We start from the raw sequence: 20947 nt of genomic DNA, 5'->3' as shown, positions 1-20947 counted from the left end.
AAAATGAGGAAGGATTGTAACATGTTTCTATCACCATATATGCTTGTTTCAAAAATAACTGAATGGTAACAAAAACGGAAAAATCAAAAGCAAGAGATAATGATGGAAAATCAAAGAAGCTTATTAATTATGTTATTAGGTTCATACATCTTACCGTGAAAATTTAAAGAATTTATAATTTTTTACATTTGTCACAAAAGAAAAATATGTACCTCATTAGCTCAAGATATTGACATGTATTGCGAAATAAATTATTCCACCATTTTGCAAAATCAACTATTAGGCCAATTGATAGGAATCAATTACTTCTATAGTGATTGAGCTTCCAAACAATTAAAAAAAAAATATGCTCAATTATTTCTACTGCTAAATTACATACTTTGCAAGCATGAAGCATGAAGCACCACACATATAATTCAATCTCTTAGAAATATTTACATACATGTTGCTTTTTTTTTTATTGTGTGGACTTCTCAAACTTAAAACAAATAAGGTCATGCAGTGGATATAATTAAGAGCCCGTTTGGATGGCCTTAAAAAAAGTAACTTTTATGTATGAAGTGCTTTTAGAACTTTAAAGTGCTGAAAGTTATTTTTATAAATAAGCAGTTGAGTGTTTGGATAAAAGTGCTTAAATGAGGAAAATTATGTGAATTTTAGGGTTAAAAAAATAAAAAAGGTAGTTTGGGAATTTAGTTAAAATATAAGGGATATAAAAGTAATTTCCATGGTCAAAGAAAATGACTTTAAGCACTTAGAAAAAAAAGTTAGAAATTCTAACTTTTCATTTTTGACTGACTTTAAGAACTTTCTGGCTTAAAGTTAGCATTAAACAAACACGTTCAAAAGCTGAAAAGGAGCTTTAAGTTGGTTTTGACAAACTTAAAGCCAATCCAAACGGGCTCTAAATGTCATATATGCTATGTGGAATAATATAAGGACTAAAATTGAAATAAGGCAATAATTTGAGGACTAAAAGAACTATTTCCCCTAATTTCTGTATAGAAAAAAGAGTATGATGATATGCAGTGAAGAGTGAACTCTGAAACGACAACTGATTTGAGAGCTTAGGGTTCCGAGCGAATCGCTCTCGGATTGAGAGTTCATTGGAGACTTCAAATTTTCAAGCGATTAAAGGTAGTTAATTTGTTATACAAACAATTCATACAGTTAGAGTGAATAAAAGTTCAGATTTTTGTTTACCAGACGAGTTGGAATTCCATAAATTTGTTTGGCCAAAGTGAAACTGAGAATTATACTGCAAATCATTGAATCGCAGACAAAAAGAAGCCTTAGCATAGCTCATTACTGGTAGAATCCTAAAAGAGCTGAAAACGCTGTCTTTTTTCGTTCACTGGGCTGGGGGATTTGCTCCAGCAAATAATAGTAAATTTCTTTTCAGTTGCATACGCACTTTTATGTAGTTTATATATTAAAGTTGTGATTTTTTAGACATCTCGAACTGTAAAGGGTGTTGAATGATCTGTATTCATGTGATGGATGTAATTCTTTGTTCTCAAGTCCCTTTGTACGCAAGGTTTCAATGTGGGTTTTCACTTTTGATGAGTTGTTCTTCTTTTTCTGGCTCAGCAGAGCAGGAAATGAAAGGGACAGAGGTTTTTGTTGGTGGTTTGGCCCGTACCACTACTGAAAGCAAAATTCATGAGGTTTGTTTCAGATTTATGTTATGTGGTCTATTTGGACTTCAAGTTTGTTTTTTTCATTTTATATTTTTGGTTAAAGTTTGTTTTTTTACATTGAGCTTGTTTTGATTTTCTTTTTGCATGGATAAAATAAGTAAATATTATTAACTGGGTGATCAGTTGCAAAAAGTGCATAAAGGAAGTTCTAAGTAACAAATGTGTTATCTACATTGTTAACAATTTTCAACTTATCAAACAACATTATTATAAAGTTTTGTTATACCAAAAACAAGTTCAGTCAAACACTTATTGAATATACTCTTGTTACAGAGCCTTAATTTTTTACACCAATTTCACCAACATTGTTTGGTTTCCACACATCTTACTACCTTATAAAATGAAACTTATGCTGGTAAATGCTAACTTCCCAAGTTTCTTCTTATATCACCTAGCTGGTCTATTTCTTTTGGGAGGAGTAGAGGAGATTGATGTATAGTAGCTTCCAGGACACTATTGATCAGGGTCAGTCATCCTCCCACTGAGCAATATAGGTTCTTTCAAGTGACTAGTTTTTGTTTAACTTTGTTATCCCACTGCCATACCACTTCGGACTTTTATCTGGTGTATGACGGGAGAACCAAGACGTGTAAGTTCACCACTTTTCATCCAAGTACCTGCTAAGGATTGCACATACATCACGTCATTTATAGGGCATGACAGGCTTTTGCCTATTTTGAGGCAAGTAGGGTTTATCCCTTATTATGGTAATGCCGCAACCAATTGCTCCTTTTTGCTCCTTCTATCATAAATTGTTATTCTCATGAACTATATTACAAATTGGATATTGTTTTAACTTCTAATAATCAATTTTGTTCTTAAATAGACTTATATGATATAGTTTACTTCAAAAAAATAGACTATATGATAAAGTTATTGTTTGTCTCCTTTATTCCTCTCTCTTGGGGTTGAATTGTTAAACTTAGTTATGCCCTTTTTTGTGGTAGATCAGTTTACCTAATTACATTCTGCACTTGCAAATTTATTTTTCTTGACTCTACTTTAATCATTAAAAAACTAACTAAACACTCTGCCAAAAGCTAGTGTTTTTGGGTTTAGGTGGTACAGGAACATAATGGTAAGAAACATATGATTAGAGCTCTTATTGTCAATGATTTGTAACTATCTTATATTATCACTGTGTATTTGTGTCAGATTATGTGTGTATAAACCATCTGCATTTTACAGGTATTTTCTTCATGCGGTGAGATTGTGGAAATACGGTTGATAAAAGACCAGATAGGCAATGCCAAGGTTGTCAGTATGATCTGTTTATTTGTATTACCTGTAATTTTCATGCTTTGCCATCCAAAAAAAAAAAAAAAGCTAAATGGTTTAGATGCTAATGTTGCAATGTTAATTTGTTATGACTACAGGGGTTTTGCTTTGTACGATTTGCAACAAAATATGCTGCTGACAAAGCTCTGAAGGAAAAATCTGGATATGTGGTAAACGGCTAACATAGATGCATTATTACATTGTCTTGTCTTGATAAACTCTTACATTTTTTTTATTGCTATCAATTTGCCTTTGTGATGCTGTTATTACTCATGAATGTACATAAGAACGACCACTTACTTGGATGAGCAATAGTATAAAATTCCTAGTAACTAGCCAAAACTTTTACTTGATGGCTTACATCCATTTTCAAAGGTTTGCCTTCTTTTTATTCAAGAATGGGTCCCTCTAAAAGAATATTAAGAAAACAATGTGACTTACTTAGAATACTGATTTTTCCCCAGAATAAAAGATTGGCTGTATAACCAACCATTTCTTGACATTTTGACGCTTAAACTCATTACTTGAATAGTTTTCTTCATGAAGATAAGCTTGAACTACACATCTTGCATTCTTGAAAGCTCAGAATTTGGATAAATACTGGGATTTGTTCCACCAATTGGAGCAATTGATCAGTTCCGAGTTTTTTTGCTCTTTTTACGTTTTACTTTCTCTTTTTTGTTCTTTGGATAGCTACGTACACCTAATTTGGTATTTGTTCAACTATGGACGCTTTTGTTTTGTTGGGTTATCTCCTTACTTATTAATTAAGTAGCAAATAGTTTCATGAGCATTCGTTAGATTATATGTTGTATTCGATAACATAGTCATGGACCATAGACCTTTAAATAGTTCCATGGACCCAAATAGTAATCCCTTAATATCAGGGGGTGCCCTATGTAGATTAACACGTAACAAAAGGTTGGTTGGTGCATTAAATACCTTTCTGTTACCACATCAAGCTCTTCTTTTGCTATGGTTGTAGTTTGCCAATTCATGCTCTGCAAACACTGATCATTGGGATGCTGTTGTATGAGCTATAATATACTTAGCAAATTGGGTTGATTTTCCTATAAGATTCTCAAGATATAGGATTCTCTGTTGCAAATTGGGTTGATTTTCCTATTAATCAACTATTTATGTCTGGATACTATGTCTTTTGTGGTGGTCACTCTGTATTATGGAAAAGTAAAAATCATAACATTGGTTTTAGCACATAAGGTGAGTTTCGACCCATGGTTATAGTTACTCTGGGTTATACAATTGCTTAAATTGTTGAAGTTTGTAGACAATAAACGAGTAAGAGTATGTTGTGATAATCAAGCATCAGTGCTCACAACCTCTATCCGATTTTTCGTGAAAGACCTAAGCAAATGTGGCCTGCCAATTTATATGGGTATATAAATTCTTTTTAAAGAAAGTCATTCAATCTGTTGGCTCCATGAGCAACTAACAAACAAATTCACTAATCCTCTGAGAGGACCTTGAAGTCATTGTATATTGTAACAGGTTTGGTGAGTAGTAATTTTATTATTTTATGCCTCAAATTGAGGAGAAGTATTGGAAATGATATTGATAAGGTTTATGCATACGGTTTATATGTTCACTTCTCAAGTTTTGCTTAGTTACTCTCAGGGGAATTTCCTTTTTCACTGTATAGTTAGACTTACTTTATTAATGGCATAAAGATGATTTTCATGGACCAATGTTCCTTTTTCACTGTATAGTTAGACTTACTTTATTAATGGCATAAAGATGATTTTCATGGACCAATGTATTATTTATCCCGCTCATATTGTCCAGGAAACAGCCGTCCTACCTTGGTAGGAGTAAGGTCTGCGTACATTCTACCCTCCCCAGACCCCATGGTGTGGGATTTCACTGGGTTGTTGTTGTTGTTGTATATTGTCCATGACCAATTTTTCTTTTGATGACCGAGAAATCCCCGAGGGCCAGTTTCTCACGATTTGAAACTTGGTGACTGGATAAGGCTACTTCTCTCCTAGTATGAAATGTCTGGTAGATTGTCATCTTGTTATGAGTATGGTTTCTTGTATCCTGTTGAACAGTGGGAATTTCTCCCTATTATATTTGATATATTTTTGTGGCTATTATTTCAGCTGGACGGGAAGAAAATTGGGGTTCGCCCCTCAGTTGAGCAGGACACTCTATTTCTTGGAAATCTTAACAAAGGTTTGTCTCATTTATCTTGCAAATTTCGTTGTCCAAGATTTATTGCCCAACTTAACTAGTGTCTTTCTGTGACACTGGAGAAGCTTTATAATGACAAATATCAAGTTACATTCAAATGCTTTCATTCAAAATGTGAAGATGTCATTACATTGAAGATATTTTGAACTTACAAGGACTTGGCATTATCTTACAATTTTATGGGCTGATATTTCATAAATATCCATTGTCTTGCTGCTATTCTGATTATGCAGGTGCTATATAATAATTGGCTTTTCTCGCTTGTGCTTTATTATAGTGCTCTATGTAGTTTATTAGGATACATTTTCTTCTCTGGAGTAGTGAATTTGAACGTTAAATGATCTTCCTTCTACTTATGTTTTCTTTGGCACTTGAGGAAAAGACAAGTTTTCTTTGTCTGTATGCATTCCTTATTGCTTGTTTGGATTATTTAAAGGTTGGCGTGCCGAGGAATTTGAGAGTATTGTGCGCCAGGTACACCTTTTAACTGCTCACAGTGCGCTTTTTTTTTTAAAAAATCTCTTGAAATATTGTTTGAATATCCATCTCTCCATCTCTCTAGGTTTTTCCAGATGTCGCATCTGTTGATCTTGCAATTCTTGGAGATGTCAAACTTGGTCAGAAGCAACGAAATCGGGGATTTGCCTTTGTGAAATTCTCATCTCATGCTGTAAATGCCTCTGTCTATGTTTAACATTATTAATTAGTATTATGCTTGTTGAATTATTACAATCTTTGTGTAACATCACTTTTACTCATATCGTTGCATCTTAAATACTACAGGATAGAAGCTCAGGTTCGTGGTTTTGATTCTCAGTTCCAGAACCAAATTATGATGCCTAGATTCTTGAGGAATCTCCCAACATGAAATAAACTCTCAGACATGTTATTAACCTCACCTTATAAAAAAAAATAAACACACTCTCAGACATGTTATTACAGATTGGGAAATTGAGTCCTTAAAGTATGATAATCGCATTCTTTTCAATCTCTAACATATGACTGAAATGCACACAAGATGTCTAAAACGTGAAACAAAAGCTGCAATATTTGTTCTCTACAAAATTTTGTACACCACATGAAAATGTTACGTGTGCTAATGAGAAACTCTTTAAGAATTGGTCTCAGTGTGCTTATTAGAAACTAAAAAGGACAAAATAAAAGACGTTCCATATATTAATATGAATTCTAAGCGTAATGCTATACCATTTGTACATCAACTAAACTGGTAAAGTTCCATCATCTTCTTGTACTTGTGTTGTTTTGACTTTTAGTATCTCCAGAGCTGCTATCTCTACATGGACTTCCAAAAACTTCTGATGACATCTGATCTTTGATGTCTCCAATGTTCTAGCGTCCATGTTTTCATCTACTAGTCTTAAAAGTAAGTGCTTTGCACGTGTTTCCTATACTGAAATGTTAAGTGTTCAAGCAATGAAATGATGTAAATAAGGTAATTAAAATGTTTATTAATTTCAATGTCCCAAATATTAAGATTACCTACTTAATGGAATAAGGACGAATTTAATAAGTATAATTTTAATTGATTTTAAAACCCTAAATACTAAGAAGAATTAACATGAAAAGTATTATAGTTATGTTACATAATTCAAATACAAAATAATTTATCCAAGATAAAATTTTATTCGATTTTAAATTCTTAAACAACCTCTTGCAGAAATGCAGGGTAAGACTGTGTACAGTAGACCTTGTGGTCAGGCCCCTCCCTGGACTCCGCGCATAGCGGAAGCTTTAGTGCACCGTGATATTCTTTTTAAAATATTAGACTTCCTACATAGTTTGAAAAGATCTGATAACAATATGCATTCCTTCTGTGGTGCTTTAGTTTGCTCAGGTCAGCTTGACCAGTTGCTTCAATTTCCTTCACTCCCATACTCTTTCTTGCAGATATTTCCAATGTCTGACATACTTATACAAAAAGAATATTATTGACCAATGTAAAAGTCCAGACATTATTCACAGGTGTTAAGAATTCAAGCTTATAAAAGTTGTCTAATTACTGGAAAGAATATTATTGACCAATGTAAAAGTCCAGACATTATTCACAGGTGTTAAGAATTCAAGCTTATAAAAGTTGTCTAATTACTGGACTTTTCCTATTGAAAACCAATTTTGATGCCTTCTATGGAGAATTTACTTAATTTACTTAAAAAATGATGAGTAATATACTGCTCCTACGTCCTAAGCTAAGTCTTGATCTTTTCTTTGTTGTCTGTTCAAAGTAACAGTCAATTTTTCCTTCTAAAAGGTGATTTTACTCCAATCCTACCAAAAAAGGAGAACGTACCTTACATTTTTCCAGCTCCAAACTTAGGTATCTTTGCTCAAGCCTACCAGTGCCAAGTCATTACTAGTTATTCATTTGAGATGCAGGGAGAATCAAACCAACTCTTTTTTATCGGTGCACAGCCTATCTTTATGTTGATTTCTGTCTTACCAATGACACTTTCTTGTTTATTATAGATAACACTCACAAAATGTGTAAATGGGCACTCTGTTGAAGTTATATTCTGGAATCGAAGTTTCTGTTATTTTCTTGATTCTTCTAGCTGCTAATAAAACTTGTAGATTCTTAGTCATTAATGATTCAATTGTATCTAAGTAGCTCTAGAACAATTGGTAATCTTAAATGAAGCTATGATCAAATCGATATTAGCTCTTATTTTCTGATTTATCAAAACATACAGAGGATTTCATATACCAATCCCAGCTTGTTTAGGATTAAGGCATAGTGTTTGTTGAAATAAAAAAGAAGTGCTAATATCCATAAATCCCAGTCTCAATGCCACGTGTCAATAAAAAACAAACTCATTTTGGATGTTGTAATGTGAAGCTGTGTGTATGCTTGATAGGATTTAGATAGTTTTTAACTGAGCAACTAAACTTTGTTAATCCTCGACTATGAACTTAACCAACTTCATATTATTAATCTGCTCAATTTACAGCTAGTTGGGACAAAATTTGAACCCTCATTTGGCCTTTAGTCTGTTGCCTTTCTGAGCTAAAATCACTGCATCTTGATGTGCAAGTTCATTGCTTAAAACTTCGGTAAGAATCAGTGCAGAAGAAATATGCAGTAATTCATACTTAGTACTCCCAAATTTGTCCTTGTCTGCTCCACTCAAACTGCTTCACTGTCATGTAACATGTTGCCCAAAACTCTTGAATATTGTGCAGTAGCCATTGGTCGCTGCTAAATAAATAATTCAATAAAATCCAATACTTCCATCCCATTATGAATATGCTACTCTAATGAAAACAATCCTGTAAGATCCCAAATATAAATTTCCTTCAAAATTCTCAATCACAGGCTGCGGCTCGTGCTTTACGGGTAGGCTCCCAATCTGATTTTCTCATCGGTGGCAACTTACATCCATCTGTACAGTGGGCTGAGGAGGAACCTGAAGTTGATCCTAATGAACTTGCTCAGGTTTCTTCCACTCTTCCATTATTTAGAGAATGAAAATCCTTAGATTTCTGTTATTTTCAGCTTGCCTTCGTTTGGATTGTCAGATCAGAGTTGCCTTCGTCAGAAACGTACCTCCCGGTGCTGATGAAGATTACTTGAAGAAGCTCTTTCAGCCCTTTGGCAATGTATTATACCTTGCAGTTTCATTTTAACGTTTTCCCGATTACTCCAGTTGCATAAGAATTCAAACAATCGAACTCTCTGATGACATCTACCATACATGTGGTTAATATATCTCAGGTAGAGAAGGTAGCTCTATCAAGGAAGGGTAGTTCCACGATTGGATTTGTTTACTTCGATAAGCGATCTGTAAGTTTGCCGCTGTGATTGTTAGTATGAGTTTGGCTTTGATTCTTTGAGTTCTACTCCTGCTCCAATTACGAATTTCAACCCCCCCCCCCCCCCCCACCTCTTCCTGTAATTTTGTTGAATGTTACCTTCTTTTATTTTTTGTCCTCTGGCAACCTTTAGGTGCAAATCATTGATTTCTTATATTCACTTCTTATATTCACGTATATCAAAAGTGAAATTATTTTAATATGTCTGATTATAATGTCTTCAAAGTAAATAACCTAGAACAAGTAAACAAATTGACTATTTTGAATTTCAAGTTTGGGTTAAAGTTTATCCAGAATGTATTCTTCGACACCTAATGATTGAACATTTTTAGTTTCCAGAGATAGTACCCCAATTTCCCAATCAAACAGCCTTCTTTTGAAAGTTAGAGTCCATACCCCCCACTGTAGCCTCTTGCTGTTGATTAATGTTGTATATATCAGGATACAGGGTTTTAAGAGATCCTCTACACAACCGGTCATCCTCCCAGAAGACTATCTTCAAAACCATTGCCAACTTTGAAACTGGTTTTCAAGCTGAATTTGGACCATAGATTACTGATGGTTTTCCACAGACTGACACCATTAGTATTGCTGACTTGCTTAGTTATCCACACCCCTTCCATGTTATACTTAGCTTTGATTACCCTTTCCACACAGACTGTTCATCAGAGACAAATCTCCATAGCCATATCATCAACAAACTTTGATTTTGGATTCTCAGGTTCTTAATTCCCAGGCCTCCTTCCTTCTTACTGAGTAGCAAGTCATCCCATTTCACGAGGTGGATCTTCTTTTTGTCACTATTGCCTTCCCAGGAAGTTTCTGCTTAGAGCATCAATTCTATCGACCACATTTACAGGATTTGGGAACAGAGACATCATGTGAGTAGGCCTAGCATCTAGGACAGCATTGATGAACATTACTTTGCCTCCCAATGATAAAAACTGACTCTTCCAATTAGATAGCTTCTTCTCACACTTTTCAACCACTACTTCCATATCTCCTTAGATCTACTCTTTGCCCCAAGAGGCATTCCTAGGTAAACAGTGGGTAATTCTCCAATCCTTCCTAGAATGTGCCTGGTCAGCTACAAGAGATTCTTCCTAACCTAAAGCAGCAAAGATTAGCTGCCAGGCAATTTTGAAGCTGATTTAGGTGGTGGGACAATTACCTTAACCATCAATATTCAATGGAGTAGGCTAATCTTAGGGGATCTATATAGTGAGGGCTCAAGGAGGTGAATTCAATGGGCAGTGGGAGAAGGGAACTGATGTCCTCAAAGGGAAATTTTGTCCGCATACCTGGACGGGTGTGAAAGAGAGTAATAGAAAGTTTGGCAATAGAGCCACTCGAAAATTTCTTGAAGCACAGTTTGTCATTAGGTTCCTACTATTAATATGCTTAGAAGACTTGTTTTGCAACATTAAAGCTACTGCTTCTACTCATGATGAGTAATAGAAATTACTGTTCTTGTCTAGAATTAGTACACTCAACTTTTTATTCTTTTTTGAAACTGGTAACATGTGTATGTGTGTGTGTGTGTATTAGATCTGCACCATAACAGTGCTATCTACAATTACAAAAACACAAACGCATTAGGACTACTGCTTCACAAGAAACCTATCATATCAACTAGTGATCCATTCTCCTCTACATAGTTTTCTTTACACCAAAAATGAAACAAAATAACACAATTCATCTTGACTTTCTTCACAGATTTGCTTTTCTTCAAAAATTCTATAGTTCCTCTCCTTCCAAATTGTCCACCATATACAAGCTGGGACAAGTTTCCACTTCTTCTGTCTCACTGCACCACCATTATAGTTCCCACACTACAATAAATCACAGCTTGCTGCTGGCATAGACCATCTTAATCCTACCATTTTCAAAAAAAGTTGCCACAATTGTCCAGTTATAGGACAATGTAGAAACAGATGGCTACTGTTTTCTCTGGCTGCACCACACATACAACATCTAGAGCATAGATGAAATCCCCTTCTTCTCAAGTCTTATTGAGTGAGACATGCTTCTCTTGCGACAAGCCAAGGAAAACACATGACTTTGTAAGGGGCCTTAGTCTTCCAGATGAACTTCCATGGCCACTGGTCAAATTGTGCATTTTGCCTAATCTAAAAGGATATGATCCATGTAGCATTTACTATCAATCTGCGGGAAAATCTGATTGTATGACGGCAAAATTAGAAATCCAAATAAAAGGGACCCTTGAGATTGCAATTTCGCTTCTATTGTATTTGACATTGTCTTTCTTTTGTTTCCCCCCCCCCCCCCCAATCTTCCTACGAATGCCATGAGGATAGGATCTTGACAATGCTATTAAGGCATTGAATGAGAAAACTGTACACGGGCCAATGGGAGGTCCCTCATGCAAGATTCAGGTGATTTTATCCTTTCTAGTTTTCTTAAGTTGTCCAAGCTGATATCTTCAACAATCGTTTACAGATATGTAAGCCTATATTGGTGATTAATTATGATTTGCTAACAGGTCGAAGTTGCGAGGCCAACGGACAAGAACAGGAAACGAGGTCATGAGGATCAAAAAATGTCCAGTAACATTGAGAGTCATTCCAAGCTTTTGAAGGATGATCCAAATGTTGAGATGGTGGGGGCTCCTAAATCAAAAGCTCAACCGGTGATGCACCAATCAGATGTTAATTTCCTTTTTGATATTTTTGACGTGTCTTCTCCTTTAAAATATTTAAATGCTGCCTTTTTAATCTTGCAAATGTTTGCCGGTACAATTTCCTTGAAAATAAAGTAAAGAAGCTCTGATAAAAAATTCCTGGCTTGCATTGCGCAAAGCTTATATGATGCTTCTACCTTTGTAGTATACCGTCATTTCTTCTTTTCAAATATACAAGAGACAACAACTAATGCCTCAATCTCAAGTTAGTTGGGGTCGCCATATGAATTTACACTATCTATTGCGTTCTATTTGAACCCATTTCATTGGATAACTGTAATGTGGAGTTCCATGGTATTAGAGGTTCTCTAAATCTGCATGGATTCATGCGACCGTAAGTGTTTGAGATAACCTCATTCTTTGTGATTTTAGGTCTTTGAGATAACTTAATTCTATGTGATTTTAGGTCCTTGAGATAACTTCAATCTATGTGATTTTTGGGTCTTTAATATAACTTCATTTTATGTGATTTTATGTGTACCTCATTTCTTTTCATTTGGAGTCTATGTAGGACATGATCAAATTGTCTTAAGAGACCCCTTATTTTGTTCTCTATTTGTGCTACTTGCACCTTATGGTGTATGTGCTCATTCCTGAATTTCTCTAATCTTGTATGATGGCACATCTATCTTAACATTAAAATTTCTGCAACAATTATTTTGTGGATATGGAACCTTAGAGGACTGACACTTACTCCCATATAACCATGCTGGTCTATTAATCGTTTTGTAGAACTTGCCTTTTGCTCTTGTAAATATCCTCCTAGCGCATAATATTCTGGTAGCACTCCACTTCAACCATATGATATGAATAATAATATTGTATTTGACATTATGAGCATAAACGCTGGACACGATTGAACTGTTTAAGCTCATTTTGATTTGAATGGTTGATATTTTCCATACGACTCTGAATCTGTCAACTTATGCTTTGATTATATTTCTTCAATCAGGAAATGGATTATTTGGATCCTTATGAAGCTGCTGTAATTGCACTTCCTGTGGTTGTCAAGGAGCGTTTAGTTCGGATCTTGCGGCTTGGTATTGCTACTAGATATGATGTAAGTTAATGGACGGACTCTACTTCCTGAAGTAGTAATTCTGTTTGTATATTATGTCTTCCTGATTTGTCAAGAAGGTTTTCATGTCAATTCTAGCCAAAGTAGTGTTCCTCTTAATTCTGTTATCATCAACAGCAAAATATGAAATTTCTTCTTTTCCTGTGAGTATGCATTAACAAAGAAAGACAAGTTCGATGTTGTTGGATTATGTAGTTTGTATTGGCTTCTAGTGTTTGTTTATTGAACTGCAAAACAAGCTGATATAAAATTTGAGATCCTCTTTCTTGCCTCTTCATTTATATGGGTTATTGAGGAGTGGTGTTTGGCTCCTTCCAAAAGCATACGCACAATGCACAACCTAGAAGTGGTGAGTAGTGGCAAGACATAAATTCTTTGTTTTCTTTGAAGTAGTATCTGTAGTTATCAATTCTGTTTCACTAATGTAAATGTCTAATGTTAGTGAATTTAACCATGGAATTTTTCCATGTTTTTGATGGTTCCTATTAAGGGCGTGTTCAGTATGAAGGTCAGTGTTTTTGAGGAAAATAAGTGGATGGGGGCTACGGGGGTGGGGTGAAGATGAGGTGCATTGGAGGGCGAGGAGGACACAATCAATGTGGAATGTTGCTTGTGGAACTTGTTTTCACTCACTAGGGAAGTCATTTTCCTCATTTTAAGGAACTTGTTTTCTTAGAGAAAATATGTTTCAAAAACATTGACCAATCAAACATGGGTAAACAAGTTCCTTGTTCCATACCCAACACGCCCTTATTCGTTGTTCTAAAGTAAATGTCTAATATTAGTGTAACTATCCATGGAATTTTCCATGTTTTTGATGATATTTTCTGTAATTTTGTCCGTATTAGTTCATTGTTGTCGCGTGCAAGTTGTATAGTTCATTGTTGTCGCGTGCAAGTTGTAATGTAATTACGTATGGAAGATTTTATTTTTTATTTCTTAGGATCAGGGATAGGCCGTCTTATCTCTGCAGAAGCTGAAAAAATAAGACATGTAAATTCTACAAATACATGATGTACTTGTATGTTTGTGTGGTCAAACAACTACATAGTTTTTACCTGGTTCGCACGTCGCATTGTGAAATCTGCATAAGTTATCATGCAACATAAGTGCTTTATGCAACATCTGTTACGTTATAACATTTTCTGTAAGGGCTATGATTTCTGATGTTGAATGTTGTGTATTACCTTGAACCGCTAAAGGTTTTGAATGTGTTTTTATTCTCAGATAGATGTTGAAAATCTAACCAGTCTTAAGATGTTGCCCGAGTCAGCTGCCATATCTGTTCTTGACCAGGTCTGAAATATTTATACCTCTTGTATTCCTAGTGAAAATTTTAGAATATTCTACAGCAATTGAACATCGATTCTCATGCTTCTATTCTTCAATGCCTTTCATTTATAGTTCATGTGGTCTGGAGCTGATATGCAGAACAAGGGAGGATTTTTAGCTTCATTAATTTCTAAAGTATGTTCTGCGGAGTGCCGATAAGCATCGAAAATTTTATCTTTGTTAGTCTAATCTTTTGCATTCATTATCTAACAAATTCTTTTCTGGAAATAGCAGCAGGTTGAAAAGCTGGGATTGAAACAATTCGATATTAAGTCGAGGATAGAAGATGTTGCCTTGAGGGTACCAGAACCAGACAGGTTCTCTACAAGAGTTCGTTTGCCAGATCTAGATTCATATGCCTCTCGAGTACCCTTGCCCATGCCTAGGTTAGCTTATACTTCAACACTAGATCATTTTAGAACTATGCTGCATGTCTGTTTCTAAGAGCAGAATGATGTTGGGCAACCAAAAATAGTCTTGCAGTGATAATATGTTTTTGCTGGCTCTTTAGTGAAGCGCCTATTGTTGAAGGTAGAAAACTACTGAGGTAACAGGATCACTTTGCTGCTGGTTTCTTGCAGGGCTGATGTTTACACATCTCGCTATTCAGCGTATTTAGATCCCCATCTATCTGGTCGGGTGACAACAAAGAGGATGGAGGAAGCAAGTTCCCATTTGCAGGCGACTTCGCTTCTGTCTGGTCGGGTGACAACGAGGATGGAGGAAGCAAGTCCCACTTTGCAGTCACTCCTCTCTGGTGGGGGGACGACAAGGAGGATGGAAGAAGCAAGTCCCGTTTTGCAGGCGACATCCCTTCCATCTGGTCGGGTATCAAGGATGGATGAAGCAGGTCCCAACTTTCAGGCGACATGGAGTCCTTCAGCTCCTAATGACAGAGCTGGACTTCATTCTCGCATTACCGCAACTTCTGATCATCAACAGACTCGACCACAGATCAGGTTTGATCCTTTCACTGGCGAGCCTTACAAATTTGACCCCTTCACTGGCGAGCCAATTGTTCCCGAGAGCTCAAGCCATCATCGAAGCCTGTACTGAACGTTTTCTGAGCCTATTTGCATATGGCTAATTGCCAAACTTATGTAACATAACGATGCGTATTTTTGTTCCACCACAGTTGTAAAATAGTAGTAGCTGTTAGCAGGATTATTTGGTTATCTTTCTCATCTTCATTGATTACAAAGGTGCTATTAGAAATTTTGGCATAATAATTTAATCTCCTGTGGAAGTCTATACTTTGATAATTGACATTATTATGGCTTAGTCGAGACAGCACGTAAGGGTTGTCAAATGTGAAATTTCATATTTGACATAGGAGGATAATAGCTAAGTTGTACGGACTCTTCATTTTTGATTCTGCATTCGTGTCGAATTCTTCAAAAATTCACTACTTTTGGCGAATCCGCTACGTACCCCTTGATATTGATATTTTTGAAGAGTCTAAGCAATAGATAATCTAGATAAGAGCATATTGTTTTCAAAAGATATCACAACTTACAAGTTTTATAAATTGTCGCATCAAAGTTATCCTCCCTTTTTACTGTTGTACTCTTTGTAAATTGTAACTAAGGATCAAACGTGAAAAAATTCCTACTCTTTATCTTTTGCATTGCTAAATTCCCGACAACCAAATAATCAACAAACTGATGTGCGCATATGATCTTTTGAAAACCCAAGATAAAGCCTCTATAGTTCAACCAACAACAACAATATACCCGTCGTTTTCGATAGACTTTCGGAAAACGACTTTCGGCTCAACATTTCAACTTCTTCCCTGGCCGGTAGCTAAAAGAAAGTCCTCGCTAACAACAATATATCCGACTCTAAAACATTTTGGAAATAACCGGCATGGCCTCCTCTTCTATCAACATAGCTAAGTACTTGCAGATAATATTTTGGTTCACTACAACAGGTAAGTAAAGTAATTTAATTCACTACATAGCTCTTCCATGTATTCCTATTAAAAGGCTTCGAAAGAAATTTCTATTTACCTGACCTGCACCTTTCTTTCAAAAGCCGTGGCACTGCTAACTTTGCGGTACGAAGGAAACACAGTAGTCTTAAACGAGTCTTTCTTCCTTTGGAACAGAGGCCAGATAGTGTCATTACGCCCAATTAACAAGCAAACATCTAAAGGATATATTTCCACTAAAAGGATGGTGCCTAAAAGCAAGAACAGGATAGCTCTTTCATCCCCAGGGAAAATCTAAATCAACTATGACATTAAAAGAATCTGCATCAGAGAAGAGTGAAACAGATGAACAGGTTTTGAGGCAGAAGTCATAGATAATTAATACATGAAATGATATACGATCTTATTGTGAATTCTTCCAACGATAAAACTAGAACTGTACTAAAGAAAAAATAACTTTATGTTGGAAATCAGCATAGTGCACAACTTAAATGGTCGTCCACTGTTGCAGCATAACTATGTACAAGTTTTAGCCAAAGTGGACAAACTACAACTAGGCGACTGGCCGCCTGACAGATATCTGATAGCCACGGAACTTACTTCCACTCCAGCATGTCTAGAAGCCAAAGGACCTCGTCTTCAGAATTGGCAGCGTCACAGAAATCCATCTCAATCCCAAAAACATCAAGTGCCCCCTCATTACCATGGTCCATGAACAGCAATGATATCCATGCCCGAACACCCGATACAAACAAGAACATAGGAGAGGAGAAGTCAAGATAGTCAAAAGCTAAAGCCCGATATGCTGTTCGATCTATATAATCAAAAAGGGACTTCTTGATAATGCATGCAACTTTATTTGCATCTTTGCGCCCAACAAGCACAGAGACACTGACGGTCTGGCACAAAGGAATTGTGAATCTTGGTTCCACAGGTAGAGTCATCTTGTATTCAGGCCCTTCCAAGTGGAACCTAAGCACATCACAGATTCCAGGAGGTGGGATCCAGATTCCCTTCTGAAGAACAGGCCCTGGGACCACATCTGAAAATATTATTTTCTCTTCAGTCCATATGTCAATGTAGAACTCCAAGTCACTGAAGGAAAGTTTCGGAGGGAGAACAGTCCGGCGGTATGGACGTTTATGAAAGTTCTGAAATAGATTATAGTAGGTTACAGTGGGAGGTGACAACCGTTTGCAAATTGATGGCCATTTTCTAGAACAAAGACATTTCCAGAAGTAATCATCTCGTGCTATATCTCGCCACTGTTTGCACACTATCATACATGCAGCCAGTTCAGTACCCTCCAGAAATGGGAAGACAGCCTTCAGAATTTCTTCACACGCCATCCTGTGCACAACAAGAAAACCAGCCGGAAAGAGATACTCTGCTTTTCAGCTCTTTATAACAATTATGATTTAAAGGTGTGCAGAACAAGAAAAAAAGCCGAGAAGAAAATCTGCTTTTAAGCTCTTTAAGACGTTTATGGTAATACAAGACAATCAGCTCTCATGCATTGCAGTTGCTGCAATCATACTGCACTTCAGAGAAAGGATAGTTCTTCACCTAGATAATGACTTGCAGAAGCATGGAATTATCTGCATGCAGAGTTTCAGTTAAGAAAACTGGTTTCCTTATGCAATAATCAACCGTAAATGTGAAGATAACCCAAATATCTACGTATAGATTTAGACTAGCTCATGCTTAGATGACATGAAATTGTGAATAAAGAAAAAAAAAGTATGGATATTGGACAAACAAGGAAGCTATAAAGATAATATGTGAAATGAGAACAAATGAGGTTAATCACGATTCACGACAAATATCTCAAAACACTTCCGGATCACCCGGGTCAAATTTTATTTTGACCAAACATCTCAAAACAACAGGGGTTCAAGTTCCAAATTAATATATCTTCAAATATGAAAATAGGACGAAAAAACAAAAAAACTCACAATGATGTTTCCTCCTACATAGAGATTTGCTTGGAAGTGAAACAGACTACAGGCAAAGAGAAGAAAAAATTGTTTCTTCTGCTACGGTCTACCCAAGGACAAATTTCAATTTTCTTATATTCCTTCATTAAGTAATGCATATACACATGGAAATATGCTCTCACTTAGACGGATGGAGGGACAATGACATGTACAAGCTAAAGTCTATGCAGCTTTATGAAAACTACAAGGAGATGTTATGGCGTTGGAAGTAACTAAGAGTGTTCAGTGAACTGATCAAATCAAAATCCCAGAAAATACTTTAAGAGATAAGGACGCCCCTTTCAGAAAATTATTATACAGATTTTAACAATTACCCCCCCCCCCCCCCCCCCAAAAAAAAAAAAGATTAAAGAAAAAAAGCCATAGCAATCGGTATATGAAAAAGTACAAAGCATACGTATCCAGAAAATGAGCAAAACAAAGGTAATTCCAACAACCCACCCCCAAAAAAGTTCATTTTTTGGTCCGCTTTTTTAAGGCTGAAAACAAACAAACAAACAAGTATAACTTTCTGGGTAGAAAAAAAAAGAAGGGAAAAACCCCAACGGAAAGAAAAGAAAACCCTAAATTAGAAAATACAAAAAGAACAATAATAATCCGAAGTTTTCAGTTCATCTATGAATACTCACTATCTAATCCGCTCCATCTGAACCCTTAATTCGAATATAACACTAAATTAAACATATATGTTTTTTACTTATAAATGAGATATGATCAATCAACGGAAATGAACGTCGGGCAAAATCAAACAACTGAAACAAAGAAGCTAAAATTATGAGATTATTACCTCTTTCAATAAAGCAGACCGTCATCGGAAAACACTCCCCGGTAATCGTCGCCGGAATTGAACGAGAAAATGATTACCAGAATTCAGATTTTAAGAGAGAGAGAGAGAGAGAGGAGAAAGAGAGAAATTGTTATTGCTGTGTCCCAAAAAAACAACTGCGTACCGTTTGGATTGGGCCCTGTGGGTCCCATCTTTCTTGATAAACGGTGCAAGAAATGCCAACATTCTTAATATTGTATGCTGCTGATGCACCAGATTGTAGCCTTTTTCATCCGTACGAAACAGAACGACGCCGTTTCGTCGCATTTCCTTTATCTTCCACTTATGATTAAACTAGACGCCAGGTGCCCCTGCCCAATATCTGTTATTTTTTTGTTTAAATTTAGAGAGTCAATCAAATTTTAATATGATTGTTTAGATATTTTAAGTTGTTGATTATTGTAATTTATAATATTATTTTATATATTATTCTCTTTGTTTCAATTTATGTGGCATTGATAAAATTTTAAGAATTAATTTAATTTTTTATATGTCTTTTAATCTTTAGTATTGTGATCCATATACTTTTACATCATTTTTAAATAATATATGTTACTCATCTATCCTTATTTATGCGACACTGATTCGAGGGTCAATCAAACTTTTTATACGTCTTTTAAATATTTTAAGTTGTTAATTATTGTGATTTATAGTATTTTTTTACGTAATTTTCAAATAATATATATTACTTCCTTTGTCCCAATGTATGTAGCACCACTAGAATTTCAAGATTTAATCAAATGTTGTTAATTATTGAGATTTACAATACTTTGTACGTAGTTTCCAAATTATTGAGATTTATAATGCATGTTACATCTTTTGTTCCATTTTATGTGACACTGATAGATTAACCTCAAGAATTAATCGATTTTTGTATATATTTTAAAAATATTTTAAGTTATCAATTATTTATAATATTTTTTTGCAATTTTGAATTATATAAAAAATTATAAAAAAAATAAGACAAACAAAGTAAAACGGAAGAACCATAAAAAATTACAGATATACCCTCAAGCTGCTCAAACAGGGAAGTCGACCTGCTGCCTGCTTGAGTAGCTTAACTCCCTCTTGTAATAATTTTTTTTAAAAAATAAGATAATCAAATTAAAACGGAAGAACCATCAAAAAATTATAAATATACTCTCAAGCTGCTCAAGCAGTCATGTCGACCTGCAGCCTGCTTGAACAGCTTAACTCCCTCTTATAATATAGTAATATTACTCATTCATTTTTGATAATTTGCCTTATAATATTATTTTTGTTTCTTTTAGGATTATAATATCACCAAATTATTTATATTTTCCTTAAAATGCTGAACTGTTAGTGATGGAAGCAATTCTCACGAATTTGAGAACAAAAGGATGTGTAATCCTCTCTCCTAATGGATACCATGTCACATTATTCTTTTTTTTTAACAATACAATAACAGTTTTTTTTAATATCTTTATAAGCAAATTTTTTTAGGCATTCAATTAAAGCATTTACCCCATTCTATTTTTTAAAAGATAATCAAATTTTAAATTAAAAATAACTAATATTTATTATTTATTTGATTACCTTTTATAAAATTCAAGAATGAAAAAATGCTTCAATTGAATACCTAAAAGAGTTGCTTATAGAGACATTAAATTTTTTTTTATTGTAATATTAAAAAAAATTGTTAAAAAAAAGAATTATGTAGCATGGCATCTCATTAGGAGAGACGAGTATATTTTGAGGAAAATATGAATAGTTTGATGATATTGTGATCGTAAAAGAAATAAAAGTGATATTATAAGGCAAATTTCCAAACGTTGGTGACTATCTGAGGAATTTACTCATTAAATAATTGTTCCATTCTTGTGTTAAAAATAGGGATGTACATGGACTGAATTGATTCGAATTTTTTAAACATCAAATCAAATTATTTGTGTTCGGTTTTTTAATCTATAAATCAAACAAAACTAACAAAATTCGAGTTTTTCGACCTCGATTTTTTTTGGATTTTTTTGGCTTCTCTAGTCTTTGATTTATTTATTTTTTGGAATTTTTTGATAAATTATTAATATAAACATATAATTAACTTG

The 20947-nt window shown here is 35.0% G+C and overlaps 2 protein-coding genes across 5 annotated transcripts; one reads left to right on the top strand and one right to left on the bottom strand.

Moving 5' to 3' along the window:
- Positions 1 to 1013: 1013 nt before the first annotated feature.
- LOC129874805 (uncharacterized) lies at positions 1014 to 15399 on the top strand. Of its 3 annotated transcripts, none has more exons than XM_055950171.1 (17): positions 1014 to 1137; positions 1594 to 1667; positions 2889 to 2954; positions 3077 to 3148; positions 5099 to 5171; positions 5626 to 5663; positions 5752 to 5859; positions 8521 to 8640; positions 8724 to 8804; positions 8920 to 8988; positions 11336 to 11413; positions 11521 to 11667; positions 12671 to 12778; positions 14024 to 14092; positions 14201 to 14263; positions 14366 to 14514; positions 14710 to 15399. In XM_055950171.1, the coding sequence occupies exons 2-17, from the start codon at positions 1602 to 1604 to the stop codon at positions 15182 to 15184; spliced, it is 1782 nt and encodes a 593-aa protein (XP_055806146.1). In that variant the 5' UTR covers positions 1014 to 1137; positions 1594 to 1601; the 3' UTR covers positions 15185 to 15399. The 3 variants fall into 3 exon arrangements, with proteins under 3 accessions (XP_055806146.1, XP_055806144.1, XP_055806145.1); XM_055950169.1 differs by having other exon boundaries at positions 1015 to 1137; positions 14363 to 14514; XM_055950170.1 differs by having other exon boundaries at positions 1015 to 1137; positions 1591 to 1667; positions 14363 to 14514.
- Positions 15400 to 16395: 996 nt separating this feature from the next.
- LOC129874794 (F-box protein At5g39250) lies at positions 16396 to 18988 on the bottom strand. 2 transcript variants are annotated; one of them, XM_055950154.1, is made up of 2 exons: positions 18843 to 18988; positions 16396 to 17408 (listed from the first exon to the last, which is right to left on the bottom strand). In XM_055950154.1, the coding sequence occupies exon 2, from the start codon at positions 17405 to 17407 to the stop codon at positions 16655 to 16657; it is 753 nt and encodes a 250-aa protein (XP_055806129.1). In that variant the 5' UTR covers position 17408; positions 18843 to 18988; the 3' UTR covers positions 16396 to 16654. The 2 variants fall into 2 exon arrangements, with proteins under 2 accessions (XP_055806129.1, XP_055806128.1); XM_055950153.1 differs by having other exon boundaries at positions 16396 to 17656; positions 18843 to 18966.
- Between the last annotated feature and the right edge of the window lie 1959 nt (positions 18989 to 20947).

The sequence above is a fragment of the Solanum dulcamara genome, chromosome 11 (genome assembly GCF_947179165.1).
Source record: "Solanum dulcamara chromosome 11, daSolDulc1.2, whole genome shotgun sequence".
In the NCBI taxonomy this organism is placed as follows: Eukaryota; Viridiplantae; Streptophyta; class Magnoliopsida; order Solanales; family Solanaceae; genus Solanum; species Solanum dulcamara.
This window is presented reverse-complemented; position numbering and strand designations above follow the sequence as displayed.

Bases quoted from the DNA above. Each gene is read 5' to 3' on its own strand.
- LOC129874805 (XM_055950169.1), top strand. From the start codon at position 1,602: ATGAAAGGGACAGAGGTTTTTGTTGGTGGTTTGGCCCGTACCACTACT. The intron at 8,641-8,723 runs GTTTCTTCCACT...TTGGATTGTCAG, and splicing joins ATCCTAATGAACTTGCTCAG to ATCAGAGTTGCCTTCGTCAG. The intron at 12,779-14,023 runs GTAAGTTAATGG...TTTTATTCTCAG, and splicing joins GTATTGCTACTAGATATGAT to ATAGATGTTGAAAATCTAAC.
- LOC129874794 (XM_055950154.1), bottom strand. From the start codon at position 17,407: ATGGCGTGTGAAGAAATTCTGAAGGCTGTCTTCCCATTTCTGGAGGGT.